At 41.3% G+C, this 24,667-nt stretch overlaps 1 protein-coding gene across 2 annotated transcripts in view; it reads left to right on the top strand.

The window, feature by feature from the left end:
* The first annotated feature begins 3,457 nt into the window (after positions 1 to 3,457).
* ACVR2A (activin A receptor type 2A) overlaps positions 3,458 to 24,667 on the top strand; it is a 68,782-nt gene continuing 47,572 nt past the window's right edge. The window contains exon 1 of one of the 2 annotated variants that reach the window (XM_077320118.1): positions 3,458 to 5,573. In XM_077320118.1, coding sequence (XP_077176233.1) covers positions 5,519 to 5,573 — 55 coding nt within the window. In that variant the 5' untranslated portion in view covers positions 3,458 to 5,518. The remainder of the gene's footprint in view (positions 5,574 to 24,667) is intronic. The other variant, XM_077320119.1, reaches the window with a different exon arrangement.

Genomic DNA, 24,667 nt, shown 5'->3' with positions numbered 1-24,667 from the left:
GCACAAGTAATCAGATAAATGAATGTGTACAAGGTGTAGCTGGTTGAGATAGAAAGATATGGGCAAACCATCCCAGGTCATGTGACAGAATGCTAGTGCCAAAGTGGGGCTATTCACGTGTACATCACTCCAATTTGTTCTCTCTGCAGTCTTTCAGGTTTGCCTGTGGGTGTGACTTCTTTTAGCCCTTGATGGTGGGTGGCCAGTGCTGATTCCAGAGGCAGTATCTTAATTTCTTGACTCTGTAAGTAGGCCTGTGGGTTGCACCCTTGAAAGGTGACAATTACTCAGCGAGATGCATAGTTCCCTTCTGACTGTGTAAAGCTGATCTGAGGACTGGATCATTTGGGCTCTAATCCTCTTCTCTACCTGGGACATGACTGTTGCAGGACAGGAGTCAAAATGTTTGTTTTGCTTTCTGGTGGTCAATGCCACATTTCTGCACACAGATCCAAACTCCCTTCTCAGTGCTCTTTCCCACGGAAGTGGGGGTGGGTGGGCCAAAAGCTTTGGAAACATGTTGTTGTAGCTTTGTTTGCTGCTTGCCCCCTTCTTCCTCTCTGGCAAAAAAATATCTCTGTGACAGAAGCATAGTCCTCCAACATGACCCAAGCCATAAGTGACTTGTGTGGGTCTTAGGATGGAAAGTCTTTCGTTCCTTCCCTGCATGTTGCCCTGTCAAAAGGCCTACTGATTTCAAGCTTTGAATCTACAGATACTCCTTGAGTACATCTGACTGTTACTGGAGTCATGCTAAATGCACTACTGTGATTCTGTGGATTCCTGGAGGAATAAAATAGATGTAGCACTACTATTCCAAGTTTTCTAATCTTACACCTGAACTTCAAGACCAAAGTTTCATTTTCAGTTGTTCAAACTGCAACTGTATCATTTGTATGTCATTTTTATTCGTGACAAAAGTGAAGCACACAAATGCTGATTCTAAAGTCTGTTAAGTTGTAACCTTGGCTAATCTGACACAAATTGCAATTATATCAGTCATAGTCTCTTAGAAGTGTCCTACATTTTTAGCAGCTGAGAAATAGCCACCACTTTCCTTACTTGCTAAATGGGATAGCCAGTATGTTCTGTGCTACAAGAGATCTTCAAAGAGCTCAGAGCAACCAGGACATGCATTTTCTCCATGGGGATACTCCCATATAATTACCTCACTATAAAGGGCTTGGTCTGGCATGAGTCCAACTTATACTAACAAAATGATTAATACAGCCTAATTTAAAATTTAAAAAAGAACCTGGCTATAGTAAAGACTGTCAACTCCCAAATGAGACTCTTCCCTTCCACAGGTTTTGAGATAGGCAAAAGTTTGCCCACCTATCTTGCTGGAAAAATAATAGCTCTGGTGTTTTTTTAAGAGGCTGTACTCTTCAACTGCTGGTGGACTCCCAGTACTTAAGAGACAAGCACTGTTTAAAAATTAGGGCTGATTCTTAAAGTAGACACCATGTGGGAAGTTACTGCAGGCAACAGTTGCCTTTACTTGTGAGAATTCCTCACCATACAGCTAACACACTCAGATGCCAATTCCAAAGGCTCTCATTTATTAACTGACCTTGAACAATTGCCTTTGAACTAGCTTATAACAAATGGCACATGTACAAACCTAAGTAAGACTTCACCTGTCCCTAAAATTTCAATCAGACTGCATCTGAGTAGGCAAGAGCATTTTTGTATTGATTTAAATATTCACATCCTGCTTTTCTACCCACAAACATAATTGGACATAAACATAACTATAATTAGCCTGCAATTTGCTCAGGCTAGCCTATTAGTTTAGTATCTGTATCGTGGTCTCATGGATAACCTGAAAGTGCATGTCAATTCTTTGGTGTCCATCCATCACAAGGCCAAGAATTATACGGTATCAGGCGAAAAGTTCAAGAGACAAAAAGGCACCCAAAACTACCTCATGCAATGGGTCAGATCCAGCACAAGAATCACACATCTTCCTGAGCTTTCCCTTCCCCCAGCCATAGGATTATCATCTCCCAAGTTGCGAAATTCCTGGAGATTTGGAGGTGGAGAAGGATATAATGCCATAGACACAACCCTCCAAAGCAGCCATTACCTGTGTCATTTGGAGACAGTTGTAATTTCAAGACATTCACAGGCACCCACCTAGAGGGTGGCAAGCCTCCCAGCAATTCTTTCTGAAAGGGTCAAGAACCTTCAGGGGGGGAGGGGGGCTCCCTTCAAAAATTAATTCTTCTATTACCAGAGCTTCACTTGGAGAAGAGGAAGGATGGTGCCGTTTTGCTGCGTTCTCCTTCCTCATTGCAGCTTTGGGACCTACATGGCTGTTAGACCACACAGGGCCTGCGACTCCATTTGGGAAGGAATGTGTGTGTGTGGATGATCCGCAGCTATCAGTGCCTTTTGACTGACAGGCTCATCTCCATTTCCATAGTTCATGATGTCCCAAAGTAAAATCATGTCCCGTGGCACTAATATTATAGGACCCCATAAGAGCCACAGAGGCATCCAACATTAACACGGATATCTGAAAGAAGGGGCCTAGGGATAAAGAAACAGTGTATTGTGTGGGCACAAAGTGAGGTACCTGGGAGCGTATGTGGGCTGAGTAGTTCCATTACATGTACTGCTTATAAATTAGTCCTCTTTCTACCCAACACACATGGATAGGTGATGTCCCTCCCCCCACCCTTTTTGAGAAAGGGCAGAATGAAAGTCAAAACATCAATAGATAAAATAGTATGCACATATCCATTTTCAGTCTTGAATGGGATTTCTTAATTTTGCACATGGAAGAAAAGGTACAAAAATAAACCACCCACCTCTATGCATTTTAATGCACTCCATATTTATGATGTAATTGGCCATTCAGGATGATGCTTTGTACTCACACATTTGACCCACGGCTACCGTAAAAGAAAAGTGAGGGGAACATAACTACAAGCCGATTCTCATATCCCTGCATACTAAGCCTTGGAAACCGGGCGGCTTCTTAATCTATTTCAGAATTCCTTATTTCCTTTGGCTACCTCGGTTTTGCTACTACGGCTACCCGCATGAGAACGAATAAAACAGCCCCAGAATATTCGTGCCAAGCATTGTGTACAGACACTTCGCTGTATAGAGGAAATGGAAGCTTGTCAAAAAGGCCAAAGCGCACGTGAATCCCACTTCTCTGTGCATTCACACAAAAGACTGCAATTCTGCTGACACTGAGGAATGCGCCGCGTTGAAGGCCGGGGCCTTACTCCCCAGCGGACAGGCGAGGGGTTCAGCGGAGAATCACACCGCGCCACCTCCTTCGCCCGTCTCAAAATGCCAGGATTCAGCGGCCCCGAACCCCGCCCAGCAGAGGGGCGGAGAACACTGAGGGGCGGGACCATAACGTCGCGCGACTTAGGACACATTTGGCGTTCCTCTTGGCGGAGAGTGGCTACCTCGGCTTGCCAATCGCGGAAGGGGAGGCGGGGCGCCGTGGCGCGCGCCCGCCCACGAAGCGGCGCGCGACTGCGATGGCCGTTCTTGGGCCCGGTTGAGCGTAGGGAAAGGGAAGGCGCGCGCGGGCGCGAGCAGGGAGTTGGGGGAGGGGTAAAAAAAAAAAAAAAAAAAAGAAGCAGCGAGGTGGAGAGGAAACAAAAACAATCGGCCGGGCGCCGCCATCTTGGGCTCGTTCTCCACACCGCGCAAGTGAATGGGTAGCTATGAAATTACCACAGGGGCGCAGCAAGACAGGGAGGGCCGTTCCGCGCTGCCAGCCGGGCCTGGAGGACAATAAAGCCGGTCCCTTCCGTTTCCTTCCCTCCTGCTTTGTCCGAAGCCGCCCGGGAGAGAGAAATCGGCTCGGCCCTTCCTTCTCGCCAGCGCCTCAACTTCATTGTCGGGGGCACAAAGTTGGGTTCCGCCGCCTTTCCGCCTGCCCGGAGTCTGGAGGGTCGGAGCCCGCCGCAGCCGCTTCTTCGCCGCCAGGGAACAAGAGCTAGGAGGAGGAGGAGGAGGGGGGAAGAAGAAGAAGACGGAGGAGGAGGAGAAGAAGGGCTCCCTGCGCCTCCGCCTGCCTTCGCTCCCTCGCTCCCCGCCTGCCCAGGGCTCGCCTGGAATACGTTGTGTGGGAGGCACGGGGGGGGGGGGGGGAGAGGGAGAAAGGCGAGCGAGGATTGACCAGGCTCCGTGCCCTCGCCCGCCCCACTCTCGTCTGTTCGCTGCGGGTGTGATTTCCAAGGGGGAGAGGAGGAGGAGGAGGAGGAGAAGCAAAACAAAAGCCAAGTTGGATCGTGCACGAAGGGTCCTGCTTCTGCAGCGACGGAAAGGGAGGGGAGACACGAGTCTGTGGCAAATGGTGAGCCCCTGAAGAGTTGGAGGCGAGCAAGAGAAGCGTGTCCGCATCTCCCAAGCCCTGAAGAGCCTACACTACAAGCCAAGGGAGGGAGGGAATCTTGACTACCCACCAGCCTGGCCTCCCGAGAAGACCTGGTTGCCCATCTCTGACTGCCATGGTTATAGAGCATCGCATCATCTACTTCGATTCCAGTGCTTAAGACCTCCATGCACCACGGCTTAGAAGAAGGTTTTTCGCAAGCCCTTTAAGAAGTTGTGTGTGGTGCGGTTTTATTTAAAGAACAGTGAAAAGATTTGTCTTTTTTGGTAGCAGCTGGGTGCAGCCTAACCCTCCCATCCCTTCCACTGCTTTGTTGTGGTTTTAATACCAAATAGGGGTGTCTTGAGCTATAGACTTGAGGGGCCACAAAGGTTGGGGGATTTCTCTGAAGACTGAATTTTTCCTTGACTGCACAGCAAGTGTCTGGAACCTGTAAATTTCTTCCCTTGAGGGGGCTCAGCAATGGAAACGTGCATCTTTTGTTGACTACATAAGAAAGGAACAGAGATTTTTCCACAATTTGTTGGACTGTGGAGATTTGACAAGTTTTAATCTCTGTCCTCTTCACTGTGGGCTACTCTGTGTTATTAATAGGAAGCATCAGTGTTTCACATTCTGCTTGATATTTTTTAATTAATGGATTAATTCATATTACCCCTTTCATTGAGGGTCTAGTGGGGTTGACACTTGAAATGGCAATGGAACTATTTCTCACCTGAACACTACATGCTGCAAAGATGTGTGAAGATGAAAGTATTGCTTACTAATATTTGTGCATCTTGCCTGATTCCAACATCTATGGCAGATACCTGGCAGTTCTCAAAGTGAGGGGAGGAAAGTGCTCTTGGGTCAATCATTTGCCTAAGACTCACTGCTGACATTTTAAGCTGGGTACTTACTGTGTTTTTATCAATTGAATTTTGCCACCATTTATATAGAAGCCAAATGATGTGTGTTTCCCCAAATAAATCCCTTTATCGCAAAGGTTAAAGAAAAACTAAATAGACTGATAAGAGAACACACGTTGATGCTTATGTACAAATATGTTGCTATAGATAATATCAAGGAGGAACGAGAATTTTTGTCTTCAGAAGACTTAGAATCCTGGATATATAGAATTCCTTTATATTGGCTCTGATTGTTTGGAAAATGGGAGCTGCTACCAAGTTGGTGTTTGCTGTTTTTCTTATCTCTTGTTCTTCAGGTGAGTACATGGTTTCCTTTCCTTGGTTAAGCTTTTGTGATCTTTAAAATAATACTTGAGGTTAAAATTAGTACACCTGTTTGTTTCATTTTGGTGAACACTTTTCAACAGCAGCAGTAATTGTTTTTATTATCTTTGGCATCTACAGCTGAGCTTTTCTACTGCTTAAGTTCGTGTTGTATACAGGTACTGCAAGCTACTAGTTTGTGGTGCTATAATAGACTAGTAAAATGTTTTCGGTGTAAAGAAATTTGCTAGAGTGATGGTTATGATAACTGTAGTTGAATAGGGTATGTATTCAGTGTTATGATTTCCTATCAGAAGAAATGATTGAATGGTCTTGAATCAAAGTAATTTTTTAAAAACTACATATGGGTAAACAATCAAGCTCTTAATTCTACCCGCACTAATAAGGAGTTGGATGCTATTTCAAGTTCAATGTTTTACGAACAAAATTTGTTTTGTTATAAGAAATATAAGTTGATCAGGTTTTGGTCACAGGGAAATGCTTTACTGGGCAGCAACCAGTGGTTGGATAGCTTTATGCAGTTTCAAGTACACAGGAAAGCCTCTCTCTTTCTCTGAAGATGCAGTGCACAGTAATGGATAGGATGCCTGCTCTGTTTCCTTTAGTAAAAATAAATGTTGAGTCTTAATTGAAAAGTTAAATAGCTTTTATAATTGAATGGACAGTTACGTAAATCTGGTTATGATTTCACCTTGAATTTTTTTTCATTAGACACTGCTTTACAGCAGTTGTGAAACTTGTGTAAGATTTTGCTGAATGGTACACTTTCTTGTGGTTATTAAATGGATACAGTCTAGTCTTATGTCTGTAATGTTATTGATCTGTTCTGTGTGGGTTGAGCGTGCTGTGAAATGGCGAACCCTGCTTAAGACCAAACAAAATTTATGCCTGTTGAAACGTAAAGTTAGCCGCACAAATCATAGTTTGGCAAATAAAACATTACTGTACCTTTTGGAAGGCACAAGTGATACTATTGGTAGGCAAAGTCTTTCTGCTTTTCTATACGTAGCTTAAAATATTTGTTCCCCCTTCTGCTTATAAAAATGCTAACGTTTAATTGCTGAATGTCAAAAAGTTTTCCCTGGCTTTTTACCAGTTGCTTTAATCAGTAGTTAATTATCATTCCAATTATTAATGGCATTCTAATTATTAATGGGCTATTTTGTGAAGGCCTATGGCTATATACAAATAAATTTATCTATCTTATTAATGGGAAAATAACTCTTAAATAGCCCCTGATTTCCAACCTGAACCTGAAGTTTAAGTTGAAAGTAGGTTCTGCTGATTTTAGTGGGACTTACTTCCTGGTTAAGTATGCTGAGGATTCCTACCTTTGATCTAGTTGCTCTCAAAAGATCACTCCTCTATAGAGTTCTTCTCATTCCTGTTTGAAATTACTTTGAAGAAAGGTGTGAAGCACTTATTTACAAATAGGCAGTAAGAAATGGATAGAAGGAATGAACATAGCTCTCATTAATGTGGCTCATCTAAATTTCTGTTTTGTAGCAAATTCTGCTATAGGTAGAAGTTGGATAATTGATTAAAATTAGTGTTGTGCACAGAAGGGTAAAAGTGCTTATTAAGTGTAGTTATCTGAGATAAAGTAAATTCACAAGTGGAGGAAATTATATTCCTTTAAGACTAACTTATTATAAAACTAGATTCAAGTGAGTAGCTGTGTTGGTCTGAAGCAGCACAACAAAACAGTGGCACCTTTAAGACCAACAAAGTTTTATTCAAGGCATGAGGAAGAGTGCTTGCACTCGAAAGCTCACACCTTGAATAAATCTTTGTTGGTCTTAAAGGTGCCACTGGACTCTGATTTTGTTTTATTACAAAACTAGATAGTTTCACATTAATAAGGAGAAAAGTAGGGAAAATCAGACTTTTGACTAATATTTGTTACCCTATTAATGAATGCAGACCAAAGCATTTAGTTCATTATTACTAGGTTTTAAATCATTCCTACCTCATTTAGTTCATTATTGCTAGATTTTAAGTCACTCCTACCTCAAGTTCAGAGCCTCAAAGGTATGTGTAGCAGTAAGAAAATACATTCCTACATGCTTTTGAAATAGGATCCTGTTATTTGTGCATTAGTACTTCTTTTCAGCTTTCTAATATGTACACTATGGTTCCTTCCTTTTCATTGGATAGCAGGCTTTACTGAAGAAATTACAGACACTCCCATTTCATGTGTATAGAAAAAAGCATTGTTTTCCCTGTCACTGTTCTGCTCACCAGGAAGTGAGAACCATTGAAAAAGAAGATTTACTTCTGTGTAAACATATTTGAGGTCAAGCTGTAAAAGGGTGACCCTGAAGTGTCATCTATTCTATATATATTAAGAATAAATACTGCCAGGGAACAGATGATCAGTACAGTGGTCTAGTGCAATTCTGCATGGAGCAGTTGCTCCAGAGCAAACCCAGGTAGAAAACGTTACTGTAGGGAATCTTCTGCATCATGCCCCCTTGGACATGACAAAATTCAAAACTAAAACTGATGTTATTAGTAATAGTCAATAATGGTTTAGAAGACTTCTCCCATGGCTACAGTACTGTAAATTGCTGGATATTAAAAGCTTTCCTTTTTGTCTTCCTTAGGATAAACTTATATCTTACATGATGTACTGTGATTTCTTTGCCATGCGAGTTACTTTTGTAGAAGCCCAAGGCTGAAATTTGTATGAGGTGGACCTTGAGATTTGTTTTCTAGAGTTCACAAAAATCTCATTTAAAAGAGCCAAACCAACCTTTTCCTTTATTTAGCTTTATACACACCCCACCATTCTCCTGGTGTAGACCCAAAATAGCTTACAGCATTCTCCCCTTTTCCATTTTATTCTCACAACCCTGTTGTGATAGGCTAGACTGACCAATGTCATCCAGCAAGCTTCCATGGCACAACAGGCATTTGAACTCGGATTTCCGAGATACTAGTCTGACACAATGGACTCTGGGGAATGGTAGAGGACAGGAAGGCCTGGAGGATCATTGTCCATGGGGTCGCGATGGGTCGGACACGACTTCGCACCCAACAACAACAACAGTGTGATACAAACTCTTACAATGCACTGATGAGGAGAGAGTCTTAGCTTTCCAGTTGTGAGGTTAATCCTTCAGTTCTTAAACTTTCAAAGAGAACTTCTTTAAATTTCATAGTTGAGTAAAGGTCATATTATTGGATATATTGGGAGAAGGGAACTGGTAATTTAAAGAAGCCACTTTTCTCCCTGCTTTTGTGTAATTAACATTATTTTGTTGGAATAATGTTAATTCTCAGTTAATTTCAGAAGTACAGTGGTCAGAAGTACAGTGGTGTATGAAATTCACACACTGTTAGACAGAAGTTCTGAAAGAATTTAAGAAAGTAATATTTATATTATATCAGTACTGCTCTGGTAGTATTTTTGAATACTTTTTTGTCAGAATTATATAAATGATTTGTGTAGCTTTCAAATATAGTTATGACTAAACTACAATTAAATGCATTATAGTGTAATATAATGTTTATATGTTAAATTGTTTTCAGAAGCTGTATTTATAATGGACTTCAAAGTGATGCTCAGAGCATGCTGTTTCATAGACTACTTGGTTGTCACTTAACTGTCAAACCCTATTATATCTAGTATAGTTTTATTTTGCTGTGTCAGTAAGCAAGCTGAAATTTTTCATGCAAGGGCACAAGACCATCATAGTTTTGGCAAGCTTTGGCATTCAGAGTTCAGTTTGTTTAAATTGTTTAGGTCAGGGGTAGTCAACCTGTGGTCTTCCAGATGTTCATGGACTACAATTCCCATGAGCCCCTGCCAGCACTGGGAATTGTAGTCCATGGACATCTGGAGGACCACAGGTTGACTACCCCTGGTTTAGGTAACTGAAACTGTTTATACTGAGTGAGCTGGCTACATGATCAAAGTTGAACTTTGCAGATTTCTTCCGAAGCATTTTGAGTTTTCCTAATAAGTTCAATTTTATGTGAACCAGTCTGGGTCTGCCTTCAGAAAATGCTGCACATCATGTTGAAAAAAGTGCATCTATTTCTAGGTGGTAGTTGATGCTATGGAACTGTGTAGTTACCTGCATCTTTACATACTTTTGCTTTTTATTTCAGTAGGGTAAAAACAAGTTTAAATCTCCAAAGACTTTTGAATACCTTAAAGATTAACAAATTCATTTGGGCATATGCTTTCATGGGTTGAAGACCACTTGGTCTCCTGCATAAAGTATACGGTCAGTGAGTCAGTAGATACATAAAGTGGAGAGGCCCCTCTACCTTTTACCTACGTTAACTCCTTGGTGCAACACCTAAGTAATCCAAGCTTCTGTTCTCCAAAGCGTGCTGATAAAATGATTCCCGCTTTACTATATGCAGACAATACCGTCATTCTATTTTATTCACAAGCAGGTCTCAGGAGAGCATTCTGTGCCTTCACATATTGTAAAAGAGGAGCAGCTTGCAATAAACTGCCAAAAAGCAAAATGCCTCATTTTTATAAATAAAAATTAAATTTATGAATGGCAAATAGAGGGGCACAACATTGAATAAACAAAAACCTTTAAACATATTGGTATAGTCTTCCAGTTGTCTGGCTATTGGAGAGCTCAGGCACTGCATACCACAGATTGCCCACAGAGGGTCATTTTAAACTTGTACTTCACAAAAGGAACCTCCTTTAGCCTTGCAGCAATCAAGATCTTCCAAAGAAAGATTGTCACCCAGCTTTTATACAGTCCTCATCTCTGTATTTACAAAGAAAGGTGCTCTCTAGAAGCAGTTCAATCCAAGTTCCTACTAGTGAGTCCCACAATGTATTAAGAATGCTCTTCTCAGATTAGAGGCTGGGCTTGGAGACTCACATGTGGCTACTTGCATCCACCTACTGATTAAAGCTCATATTCAATCCAGTTGGTCTAGTACCTCAGGCCTTGCTGATAGCCACTGTTCAACCTGATACAGAGCAACTAAGGGAAAACTTCAGGTGCGTGGCCTCTTCCCCCAAGTCTTACTGCATCTTGGGTATCAAAAAGCAAAAGAAATAATATCGGATCTGGGATCATGTCCTACAGTGAGATAGGATACAGAAATATCCGATTACTCTGTTGTATGCCCAAATGCTTTCAACCAGCAGATTACTTTAAAATCCTTTGAGATTTCCAAATATCAGATAATCTTTACCCTGGCATGCTTTAATGCCCTGCTTTCAGCCTTCCTGGAAGGCAGATACCATTGTGTGTCCCACTCCCTCACTGGCTCTGTCTGTGCCGTACAGAGAAAGTAGAGTCTATTGAACATGTTCTGCCACATTACTCATTCTGTAATGACAACTGATCTCAGTCTATCATTCCAGTTCTGTCAACTTTACCAGGAAGATCTGAACAACTTTGTTTCTCTTCTTGCAGACTCCTTGCAGGAGATAAAGTTTCCAGATTTTGCCTTTAGGTGTGTAGGATATACAAGCAGATGATTGGGTCCGGATAACTTTACTTCTCTTTGGAGGAGTGCATCATCGCCCCTCTATCTGTGCTTATTGTTTTATGCTTGTTGTATGATTACTCACTCTCTGAAATTTGAAATTTTTGAGTTGGAAAACAGAGAGATGCAGAGAGAGTTACTGCAGAAAGAAGCCAAAACGTTCAGATTTCTAAAAAATGTGTGTTGCATTGCAGTGTGTAGATGAAAACAAGATCAGTCTAAAAGTGTAAATGATTCAATTAGAATTTGGAGTTTTACCAATTCAAAATGTTGATAAATTGACTAAAAGTATGGGCAACAACTGAGCCACAAAGTAAAATTCATCACAAATTCTGCCTTTTCATGGTTTGTGAACAGAAGTTTGTGAATCTACCATCATGAACTTCTAGGAGTGTTTAAAGCAGTTGATGGATGAAGCAGAAATCAGGGGTTTAAAAGAACTCCCAGTCCCTTATGACTCTGCTTTCTGTTCCCTGCAAAAGCCAAAAAAGCAACTGAGCAGTGGGGAGGTGCTCCCTCCTGCTCAACTGCTTTGGACTGTTTTGGGCAGTCATTTTATAGCCCTCCCCCCAACAGCTGAGCAACAGTGGGAAAGCTGTTTTTCAGTATTTCTGTAAGCCCAGTTTAAAGGAACTGTGGTCTCTTTCAATGGGGTTTGTAGGACCATGATTTAGTTTGGTTCATGAACAAACATTCTAACTACATCCCTCATGTACAATGTAAAGATAATAGTATATGAAAACTGATAAAATGAAACAATAATTTTTAGTGATCTGACTACGCCAGTATTTGAGTCCAAATATGTGTGCAGCAAATTGGCATATAAATGCCAATAGTATATTTTCTTTGGAATAGTTACATTTTAAATATCTAATTAGTGTCCATTTTCTTAAAATGCATTTAGTGTTTATATTGCGTTTCACTGTTCAGAGCTTCACATTCAGTTTTTTGAGGGCGTTAATAAAACAATCATGCTACAGACTAAAAAAAAACGAGTTGTGTTTGATCAGTTATGTGATAGTACTTGAGCATATAGGGGGATAGAATTGCTACAGAGGTTTATAGCAGGAGTTAGTTTCTGGATTTTTTTAATGAATGGCGTATTGCTGGTCATTAGTAACTACTTCTAATTTGGGGATGTGGCTGTCTGTAAGTAACAATGGATCTCAAAGGCCTGTGAAGAAGAAAGCTATCTTGCAGTGGTTAGGAGCGTGGACTTCTAATCTGGTGAGCCAGGTTTGATTCCGCACTCCCCCACATGCAACCAGATGGGTGACCTTGGGCTCGCCACAGCACTGATAAAGCTGTTCTGACCAAACTGTAATATCCGGGCTCCCTCAGCCTCACCTACCTCACAGAGTGCTGTCGTGTGGAGAGGAAAGAGAAGGTGAATGTAAGATGCTTTGAGACTCCTTCGGGTAGAGAAAAGTGGCATATAAGAACCAACTCTTCTTCTACTTCTGAAAGTGGTTTTAGAAACTGGATGATTCACTCAAGACATTGTCACTTTATCATCCAGGCCTTTACTTCTCTTTGGAGGAGTGCATCGTAGTGCTGGAGAATGTGACTGTTAGATATTCATCTAACTTTGTACACTTTGTTAGAGCGATACTGTAGTTTGCTATTAGTCTTGATGCAGATAACTATGGGATTGTTTGGTGTAATGGTATCTCTGGGCCTTGGTCATAATAATGAGAAGTTTACGGTAGTAGCTGAAAGCATATAGGCAAACAACAGTAGTCATTTAGCATCTGATATAAAGTAACTTGTATACATTTGTAACGTTATACAGCAGTATCTGGAAAGTGAATCTGCTGCATGGACTATTCCAGGCTCAGGATAATGGTGGAGTGGAAGTTGTTAAAGGTATACTGAAGATAATAAAAACTGGCCTAGTTGTCATTACTGTATGTTAGGGTAGGCATTTAGAGGGAGGTGCTGAGGTTTACTGAAGTATGAAATATAAGGGATAGAGATATGAGGGCCCAGGAAGAAACTGGGAAAAGTTAGGATTGTCCTTCTGTTTTTCCATAAGAATTTTTTTCCAGTCTTTCTGATATGAAATCTGGGAAATCTTGGAGTACTGAATTTTTAAAAGAAAGAATGAAATGCTTTTTGAGAGTCATAAAATGCTAAAGAAACTTTTTATGGAAGGGAACATGTCAGAATGTACTGCATTAGATAATAAATCTGAAGGATTTCTCATCTCATACTTCATATTATACAGGAATTATTTGTTTAGATTCCTTCCACCTCATCATATAAATATTTCAAGTAAAAAAATGTACTGCTAAATAACTTATATTGTTTTCTGAACATTTAAATTGTTGTTTCCAGTTTTTTCGACATTGTATGTTCATCATTAACTTGACATGTATGATTTTGTTCAAATAGTATATGAATTAGTTGAAGTATTGCATCGTACAGTTATTATTGAGGCCTTCAGGGTTGAAATGGATTCTGTGAGAGGAATGAAATAATGGGAAGAATGCAAGTCTTTTTTTTTTCTTACAGCAAGCTTTCCTTTGGTGTCTGGCAATACCATGGTGGAAACTTTTGTCACTTGAGTAGTGGGATCAGCTGTTAATTCCTGTTTAAATATTTTTCATCATAGACTCTATTTAGGATTTTTTGCACAATCCTTGTTTGGCAATATTGAAGCACTTTGGATATTATGCGCAATCCAGATATTTAGTGTAAACAGTTCTAACATTTAAAGTATCCTTTCTAACTATGGGTGTTCCCTCTAACCTAATGGTGCTTGAATTTTTGTGAACCTGATAAAGCTATCGTGAAACTGGTTTAAGCCTTCAGGAGATCAATCCAAAGACCATGATACTGCTAGGAGTTACTGTGCGCTAGTTCTGTAGAAAAAAATAGTTCAACATTCCCACTCCTTATAGAGAACATAGTGTACTAGAACTTAGAGAGCCAGTTTGGTGTAGTGGTTAGGAGTGCGGACTTCTAATCTGGCATGCCGGGTTCGATTCTGCACTCCCCCACATACAGCCAGCTGGGTGACCTTGGGCTCGCCACGGCACTGATAAAATTGTTCTGACCGAGCAGTGATATCAGCGCTCTCTCAGCCTCACCCACCCCACAGGGTGTTTGTTGTGGGGAGAGGAATGGGAAGGCGTCTGTAAGCCGCTTTGAGCCTCCTTCGGGTAGGGAAAAGCGGCATATAAGAACCAACTCTTCTTCTTCTTCTTCTTAGCAGCCCTGCTGCAAGCCTTTGATCATGGAGTGATATGTTGCACATGTATCCATGATTAAGGCTTAAAAAGCCAACCCTGCATGCTCATGCAACCACACCCTCAAGATGTCACCCACTGCTGTCCATACATAGAACATACCAAGGGAAAGAGCACTATGGCGTGACTGGGATTGGGCTTCGTGTGCAGATGTGGGTTCAAGTTCCTGGAATCATCCTCACTCTAGCTGCAGCTTCTCTACACATCTGTAACTCACGCAGTACAGAAGATGTCAATAGAACGTCAAAGATGTTGCCTACACAGGAGTTCAGAGCTTTTGCTGAGCAAAGTGTAAGAGGAAGGCAAAGGAGATGCAAACGCTGGGCCACCAACAAAGGGACACACAGCTGCACATTCTGGAAGGCAGTTCTATCAGTGCTCCTAGTAATGCCCCTCACTGTGTAAGGCATCCAAGCAGCAAACAGGGAAGCAAAGCAGGTCAAGAAGGAGCAAAGCAGTAGTAAGAGGTTCACATACTTTGCAGAGAAGGAGCAGCTTTCTAAGATAACACACTCGTTTGCTGTGTCTTGCTCCCGTGAACCCATTTAGCCAGTCCTGCCCTCAGTACTACCAGCCATATAGTGTACAAAGTGTGCAAAAAAAAAAAGGCATGGCACACTGTAGAGATGTGCAGGAACAGCATACTAAGGCTGCTAGTTAAAAATCCACAAGGACCTTTTCTACATGACGACTAAGGCCTGGACCAGCACTCATCTAGTTGTAGGGCTAATGCCTGCTTCCAGATAACTCAGGGCTGGCCTGACTCAGCCCACAGCAAGGAAATGTGGATTCTTCCACAATGCCTTCATTGTTGCAGGCACCTTCAAGTCTTATGTCAAACCAGGCCCGTCTGGCAGGCAAGAGTCAGGCCATCCAGGCCTGGCTATTTCCTGAACTATGGCATCCTGGAAGGAACAAAAAATGTTCCAGTCACCTTTGCAGTGCAATCTTGAAAATATGAAAAATGCCTCGCGTTGCTGCAAAGTGTAGCGGAACCTCTCCACCCCAGCTTTCTCTTCTGGGGTGGACCAGGTCCAGCAGGAAAATGCTCCCCCATCTGAACCTGGGAAGAGAAGGGGAAAACTGCCCCAATACAAACACCCAGCGCCAGCCCCGTGCAGCTCTGCTGGTGTGGAACAGGTAAAGGACAGGCAGTCAGGACCAAGTCCCCAAGCACAGCTGAATTTTTGCCTTAACATACAGTAACTTGGGACGGGACACCAGTGATCAGCTTCAAATCCTTTTGCAAGTTTCCTGCCTTATGTGCCAGCAAATATCTGTGTGGAGTGTACAGTTTGTAAACCCTTTCACTGCCCAAGGCAAGAACATACCCGAATACATGTTGGAACATCCCTCAGTTCCCTCCTAGTGTGAACTGCATACTGGAGGCAGTTGAGGTCAGTAACAGGGGCTGGGAGCTGAACTTTTATCTCCCAAATGCCAATCAGACACATCTTTACTGAACTATATTAGGAGCACTGAAAGCAGGGATTTCCAATTCACTTGTTTTTCCTTTTCAGGTTGCACTGACAGGCTACACATAGAGCTGTCTCAATCTGTATATGCTGTTATGAGAGACAGCTGTATTGGCTGGACAACTTTTTATTGAGCAGCTTGCAGTAACTCTGGAACTAATTAAGAGAACTGGCAACCCCACAGCTAAGCAGTGACATCTGTATTGGTCACATCAACTGGTGATAGTGTTGGGGCCATAGGCTTTTCACGGTGAATAGTTTGACCAGTTCTGTCTGGTTAAGTTGCAGGGGAAGATGCCTGCTGGTTCCCATTCTCCTTTAACTGCATTCAAATCTGCTTATCATCTGTTATTTTATTTATTTTTAGTTATTACATTTGTTTACCGCCCTCTCCTAGGGTTCAGGGTATTTCACATAGGAAGTAACAGAACAATACACCAAACTCACTTATTATAATGTATGAAAGTTAACAATAACAACAAACAGAGAATATAACATTCAACATAGTGAACAATCTAACAGGCCAATGGTTGGCCTGATCTGTCACATGGATTCAAGGGAGGGAGGTTCCGGGCCCAGTAGATGTCATTTAGTTTTGGTCGACCTCAACCGAATGCTCAGTGGAGGAGCTCCCTTTTGCAGGCCCTGCCAAACTGTTTTAGTTCCATTAGGATTCTAAAATCTGTTCTGGTTGTTGCTTTATCTCTACTCTTTTTCCATCCTGAATAGCAGAACAAAGTTTGAGTCCAGTGGCACCTTTAAGACCAACAAAGGTTTATTCAAGGGATAACCTTTTGTGTGAAAGCATAATTCTTCAGATACCTTGTTTTTCTTCTGCACTACAGGACTCAAAGTTAGCTTTTATCATAAACCAGAATTATTAAAGTCAGACTTACTAATTATCTAACACAAATAGTTGCCCCTTATTAAAGACAATAAAATGTAGTTAATTTAGATGTACAAAGTTTCTGGAATCTTTGAACAAGTGTTGCCTTCTTTACAGAAGCAGTTTTATAAAACAAGTGAAAATTCTGTGTGAAACATCTGTGCCCGGACAGAAGAGGTCAGGGCCCAAGTGTATGAACGGTTACCAATTGCAGTGGGAATGGGTGCTGTCTTAGAGGATCCCAAGAGTATACATGATCTGTGGGCCCCAGGTTGTGTATGGAGGAAATAAATCAGGATATATTGTAAAGAAGATATCAAACTTAGATAATAATTTGCATTAAAATGCTTAAATGATGGGTTAATATTAAATCATATTGGGTGGCTGACTAGCAAATCATCAGAAGTGATCCTTTGGAGTGCAGTTTTAAAACCATGTTTCATATTAAACTGTGGCATGTTATAGTATCAGAATTGACCAAATTTGGCCATCATTTTTCTATGCAGTGTTTAAACAGTGGCAGGAATGTGACTTTTGAGGTGGCTGTACATGTATATATGTCACATTTTTCTGTTAGTCTGTGCAAAACATGAATATATAGAAGACATCTCAAATAATAGACATTGATTTCCTGTGTCTTGGAGAAGCACTGTTCAGATCAATATTAAATGTGCAGTGCAGTCCTATGCTGAGTTGCTTCCGTGTCAGCCTATTGAATTCTGGTATTTAGACCTTACTTATTGTGAATTGTTGTAACAACAAAATAGTATGCTTTCCTGTTCAAGAAATAGATTGATTTAAATTATTCCACCTGCCTAGTTTATCGGCAGTACTTAATATCCTAAAATACAGGGTGTTGATAACATGAATGCAAGGCATAGCAAGCATTCTTTTATAGCATAATTCTATTTATATCTACTCAGAAGTATGTCTCACCAAATTAGTGGAATTTACTTTAACATCAGTATGCTTAGGATTGTAGCCTTAATCTGCAAATGTAGTGGTTCAGTCAATGTAGAGATGTACCACAGATAGTGATTGATTATGGTTGCCTTCATTTCCCCAAAGAACTTAGCAGGAATTGAACTTGTTGATGATGTTAGCCATTCAGTCATGTCCAACTCTTGGCAATCCTATGGCTCAGCTGTTTTCACATCTTCCGATCTTGTGCCGCTGCTTGGTGGAGTGCTTCTAATTAGGGCTTCTAATCTGGCGAGCCGGGTTTGATTCCGTGCTCTCCCACATGCAACCATCTGGGTGACCTTGGGCCCACCACAGCACTGATATAGTTGTTCTGACTGAGCAGTAGTATCAGGGCTCTCTCAGCCTCACCTACCTCACAGGGTGTCTGTTGTGGGGAGAGGAAAGGGAAGGTGTGAATGTAAGCCGCTTTGAGACTCCTTCGGGTAGAGAAAAGCGGCTTATCAGAACCAACTCTTCTTGTTACCCACTTCTGTTTATTTTATTAAAGTATTTATTTTTATACCCCACCTTTCTTTCTGGCTTGAGGCAATGTACAAATAATAGTTTAAAACATGCAGAATAAAGTGCTGCAAACCATACAAAATAAAGCCCAACAGAACCCTATAACATAAGGATTCCTGCAGTCTTTATCCCATTGAAAACAAATAAAATAGCCTTCCAGCTCCTTCTGAAAATGTCTAGTAGTGCCACCCTCCCCATCTTTTCAGGGAGCCCATTCTACAAAGGAAATAGCATGTGTTGGCTACCTTAAAAGGGGGTGGGGGAGCAACCAGTAACTGGCGGGTTGAAAACTGCAGTTAGCACATGGGGACAGATAGGAAGGCATATTTGCATATAAGGCATAGATAAACACAGGGTTGATCTCTTGACCTGGGTGGCCCAGGTTAACCTGATCTTGTCAGATTTCAGAAATTAAGCAATGTTGACCCTCGCTAATATTTGGATGGGAGACTTCCCAGGAATACCAGTCTTAACGGCATGGAGGTAGGCAGTGGTAAACCACCTCTGCATGGCTCTTATCATGAGAATCCTATGCGGTGACCGTAGATCAGCTTTGAATTGATGGCAAAAAAAGCCCTAATGGAATTGGTTGTTTTTCCTCATCTGTCTCAGATTCTGTAGGTTTTTTTGTATTGTTTTTTTTGTTTAGTATCTGACTACTGAAAGTGGAATAGTGAACTTTTTGGACTTGCTAACAATGATTACCGACAGTTTCAACAAAATTTAGCTGTCTTCCATAGAGTTCACCTCAGCACCTCAGTTTCACTGTCACTCTCTGTATTGTGTTTCATATCACATTAGTAATTACAATATCCCTTCTAAAACCAGAGTCCAGTAGCACCTTTAAGACCCGCAAAGATTTATTCAAGGCGTGAGCTTTCAAGTTCAAGCACTCTTTGTCAGACTGAGCCTTAGTCTTTGAGGATCTTAAAGGTGCTACTGGACTCTGGTTTTATTGTGGTACTTCAGACCAAAATTTGAATCTATCCCTTCTACCATATGAAAGATACGTATGATAATTTTTTGCTTTTGATATAACTGCTCAGGTGAATTTATAACTTGACACTCCTCCTCCCAGTTTAGATTATTTGCATGTAGTAGCAACTTTGTTCTCCTCCCCTCCCTGGATTACAAATTAATAAAACATGCTTGTTCTCTGTCAAACAGTTCCTAGGGACACTCACCCAGAAAACATTAATTACAACTTTATAACTGCCAAACTTGACTAACATTACATTGGCAATGGCGTACATCCTGTTTTTGAAACAATGCATTTTTAGACATACAGATTTTCTCATCTCAAATCTTTGCTGATGTGTACTTTAAACATGACCTTAAAGAGAAAATAGCAATGAAAATTCCTCAATTGGTAACAGGTTTGAAACTTAAACTAATTGCAAAAACAATTTAATTTACTTTAAGCAATGAAATGAACTATTAAAAGATAATGGAGTTATAACTTTTAACAATGTTAATGTTTCTGTAAGCAGTATGATTTATTGATCTGTCCTGTTTGGCTTCTTTCCTCAACCGCCAGTGTTTTAATCTGATTTTTAAAATAATCAAATAGAGCAAAGTAGCTATTAGAAACAGATTTTAAAGACTATATGGTGGCATTCTTATCTTCAGTGAATGTATCCCAATGCTTGACTGCAATCAGATTATAAGCAGTCAATTGACTGGTCACTTGATAATGTTTTGCTAGGGCTGCTGTACCAAACCTGGCATTTCTCCCTCTAAATTGGAATTAACAGTTTGTAATTACACCCTTCTACATTTGTTGAAGTAACTTTTAATCATTTATGTCTTTTAAGCCCTTAATGTCTCCCAGGTTTTTAAAAAATACTTTTCAAGGTGTAGTAAGGTTTTGTTCTGAATTCACTGTTCAGAGTCCGATGAAAGTAACACTATTCCTGAGAGAGGTGGTGTACTGGATCATGTGGCTTGTCTGAAGACCAAGTAGTATCATTGCATGGGCCATGCCTGTGGACATGTATATATCAAATCTATCTGTGGATCAAATTGTACTCTGAAGAAATTGAATGTTCATACTATCAAATCTTACCGTTGTAAAGGGGTGAGAGATTAAAAAGTCACTGCTGGCAATTCTGGGCTATCTGTGTTTATATTTAAGTCATGCTCAAATTGTTTTGTCACGTAATTATGAAATACAATTTTTTTTTAAAGTCAGACAATACCAACAGAGCCTATGGAAACAGCAGAACCAGAAAAACTGAAGCTCAGGTCATCCACTGATTTTGCCTCTTGACTCTGGTAATTAGAGGCTGAATGTGAAGGTTCTGTTTGGTCACAGTGAATGTGACTAATGTGCTTGACCACTGAAGAAGGCCATCTGGCTAAAATGTGTTTGGTCAGGGTCATATAGCCCTTGTTAAGTATTACTTAATCATTTAACTCTATTTGGAAGACTATAATTTAGGCCTGTAATTGTTTTTAATTATCTTGTTATAAACATATGTATTGGTGTATATTTGTGCAACTTTTTTCTGATGTGGTAAAACTGAATTCTTAGGATGCATAGTTATTTTTCTTTAACCTTTTTGGTTCTTGATTAGCCTTCACTGTGGCTTCAACTATCATGCTGCTGTGAACATTGTAAGAATATAAGAGCAGCCTTGCTGGATCAGGCCAGTTGTCCATTCTAGACCTAGGTCTGATTTTGCCTCTTGGCTGTGGTATTTAGAAGTTGAATGTGAAAGTTCTATCTGGTCACCATGAAAGTGACAAATCCCCCTTCAAAGTATTTGAGGTTCTGCATGGCAGACAGGCACTATCAGTTTAAGGCCCTTCTGTTTGGCAACAAGGCATAACTGGATGATATCCTGTTATCACGTCGTGCAGTAGGAACCAATAGCAAATATGGCCCAGAAAATGTCCATTCCAAAAATTTGGAGTTCTAGTAAATTTACAGAAAAGCTCCCTGACTCCAAGTCAGAAGCTAGAGCACTTAGGTTAAATCGTAGACACACAATGGAGGTTGTTAATGACAAGCAAGAGGATGGTCAAGACCAGGGACATGGCCCCAACGGTGATCAACATCAGGCATTCATCATTCCAGCTGTTGGCCAGGTTATTGTGTATTATTGTGGTAAAAATTGAGACCCTACAATGGGGATGGTTGCACTTGAGGCAGCTACGAGGATATCTAAGGCCATTTCAGGAGCAGCTCACACAAGAATATATATGTGGCTGCAGGTTCCAACTCAAGTAAAGTCATGTCATGGACAAAGCTGAAGCACTTGCCATAGAAGAATTTCTTCTGCATTTGGGGAAGAGGTAGAGATATTCACAGTGACACTTCATGGATTTGACCACCCAGGGCTGGTGGTGGAGGGAGAAGTCAGGTTTGCTGATAAATCTCCTAGCGTTAAGGGGAGTAAGGTTAACCCTCCTACACCTCAGATCTCATCTGGAGCTCAAACACCACATAGTCAGGACAGCCAACATCTCAGCCAAGACGTACGTGAACAAGCAGGCCCAAATCCTCCTTGTTTCACTGGGAAGCAAAACTGGTAGTAATATGGGCAGAATCCAATCTACTGTCTCCAAGGGTGGAGCACATACAGGGGCCGTTGAATGTTCAGGCTATCTGGATTAGTTGAAAGACAAGACTAGAGTTGGAATGATCACTCAGCCCAAAAGCATTCAGGACCATTTCTGATCATTTTGGCAACCTGGCCGTGGATCTGCTTGCCAGTCCGGAGAATCATCAACTCCCATGTTTCTTCACCAGATATTTTCACCAGAGGGTGGAGCGAATGGATATACTGATGGCTCCATAGCTGAAGGGCTTGCTTTACATCTTCCTGCCAGTTCCCATTCTTCCAAAGGTACTCAGATTTGAAAACATCAGGCAAGGGTTATCTTTGAGGCCCCATATTGAGCAAGGAGACCTTCAATTGGCTGTTAATCATCATTTGACATTGCCAGTAAAGCCATATTTGCTAAAACAGGGTCTAATTTGGCATCAGGATCCAGAATAGCTGCATTTGAACATATGGTTACTGAGTGGGAAGTCCTTTTGGAAGAAGGGATTAGCTCTCAGGTAGTGGATATGATTCTGGCATCTAGACGTGTTTCCATCACATGTATTTACAATGTCACATGGAAGGCCCTTGTTATGATGGTGTAGGAGAAAAAAGCTGGACTATCTACATCTGCAGATTAAGACCATCTTGGATTTTTTGCAAGAAGGTTTAGACAGGGGTTTGAAGCCACCCACATTGGCAACTGTTATTCCAGTAGTAGAGGATGGCATGCCCTTAGCTAGACATGTGACAAGGTTTTTGAAAGGGGCTATTACTACCTCTCCCCTTCAGGTTCATAGAATCCCTATGTGGAACTTACAGAAAGTATTGACTGCATTAATGAAGGATCCCTTTGAGCCAATAGTAGATATAACCCTGAGCCACCTAAGTATGAAAGCGATCTTTCTAGTGGTGATCACATCAGCTAGGAGAATATCAGAATTGGGGGTTCTATTGATAAGAAAGGAATTATGCATTTTTCATAGAGGCAAACGTGTGCTCAGGACTGATACAATTTTTCCTTTCAAAGATCAATTCAACATTCAATTGATCTCAATAAATAGGTCATTTTGACCTTCTCTAAATCATCTGAAGAAAATACTGTGGCACAAACAGGATGGGGGCAGGGCAGTTAAGGCATACCTGAACAGAACAGGCGACTTTAAAAAGTCAGAATCCTTATTAATGTTTCAAATCCTAGCAAAGAGGACAAAATGCCATCTACTGCAATTGGCAAGTGTTTGAGGAACTGCATTGTAGAGGTTTACAAAGTGCAAGGCTGGCCCCAAGGAATAACAGCACATTCTGTCACTGTGCTGCCACTATTGCAGTACTTAGTAGTTCCACACCAGCAGAGGAAATTTGTAGGGCAGCTACCTCATTTTTAATTTTGATCTTTGTAAAGCACTATAAGTTAAATGCATTCAGTTCAACAGATGCAGCCTTCGGGAGGTGGGTTTTGCAGTACATGGGAACTATATTGCTCTGTCATGCCCTAAGCAGATGACTTCATGGGATCAGTGGAGAACAACCATTGTTTACTCACTGTGAAGGGTCCTTCTCCTTGGGTCTCATGATGTTATCTGGCTGTCCCAACAGTGTCTGCTGTTTATCTCCACTGACAAGGTGTATGTGTTGTTTTTAAGGAAAGGGCTCTGTATATAGGTTAGGTGATATAATTGGATATGATTGAGTGTTCTTTTTCTTCCCCCATTTATGTCTTGCTGCTTCTCTCCTTGAGGTTTAAGTTATGATTAAGTTGTAAGGTTGAGAGATATTGTTAAGCTGTGGATGTCTCAAAACTGAAGGAGGATGGGTGGTTGCTGAGGAGGAGGCAGGAAGGGGAAGAATGATTTGAGTTCCTGCCTCCCTAGCAACAGCAGAGAGAACCACACAAGCAGATGGCCTCATGGGACCCAGGGAGAAGGACACTTTACAGTGAGTAAACAATGATCTTTCTCTCCCTTCCTTTCTTAATAGTGTTGGCTTAAAAAAAAACAGGGCCATCACCCTTTTTCTTTAACAGTTATAATATTATTTTCTTAGCTGAGGCATTGGTTGTTAGATTGTCATGTAGATAAGCCTTCTGTACCTCAGTGGAATAGCTTCTGGAAACTTACAATACAGTGTCCTATATACCTGAAATTCTAGGGATAGAGAAGTATTTAAGTTGAGAGGAGGGCCGACTTTTGATCCCAAGGATGAAAAACTCTGCCAAGGCACACCAGCAGTTGATTTTCATGGTAAGTTACCAGTGTATCCTAAATGAATGTCCAAAAGCAGTGGTTCTCAACCTGGGGGTCGGGACCCCTTTAGGGGTCGAACGACCCTTTCACTGGGGTCACGGTGGGGCAAGCAGCTTGCCCGAGGGGGCACCATCCACACAACAGCCCTGTGGGGTAGATTGAGATACAGCGCTTGTCTGTCTGGAGCAGAGTAAAAGAGCAAGTTCGGCATCAGGGGAAATGAGGCGGAAGTGAACTGAAAACCCCCAGAAAAAAGCCAGTTTATATACAATCATGAACAATGGATCTTCATGCCATTGGTCAGTTTCAGTTTAATTTCTGTGAAAGAACATTAGCATAATTTAATGTTTGGGGGTCACCACAACATGAGGAACTGTATTCAAGGATCGCGACATTAGGAAGGTTGAGAACCACAATCCTAAAGAGTACAAGCAGTGGGCTCAAGCTTGGTTTTAGTTTCTGATGTGATTGCAGGAGCCTGTACTCCAAAAATGCAACTTTCCCCGTAGAATTATGTGAGGATACAATCTTGCATAGTTGATTTGGTTGCAGGTATTAACTCATGACAGAGTGATGGAATAGATTTTACAACTTGTGAGAATAATGGACATAGATATTTCCTGATCTTTTCCTTCCTCCCCTTAGTCTTGTTGATCCAAAAAAAGACCTGCTTGGAAGGCCCTGTTGGCTAAATGCT

This window comes from Paroedura picta, chromosome 2 (assembly GCF_049243985.1).
Source record: "Paroedura picta isolate Pp20150507F chromosome 2, Ppicta_v3.0, whole genome shotgun sequence".
Classification (NCBI taxonomy): Eukaryota; Metazoa; Chordata; class Lepidosauria; order Squamata; family Gekkonidae; genus Paroedura; species Paroedura picta.
This window is presented reverse-complemented; position numbering and strand designations above follow the sequence as displayed.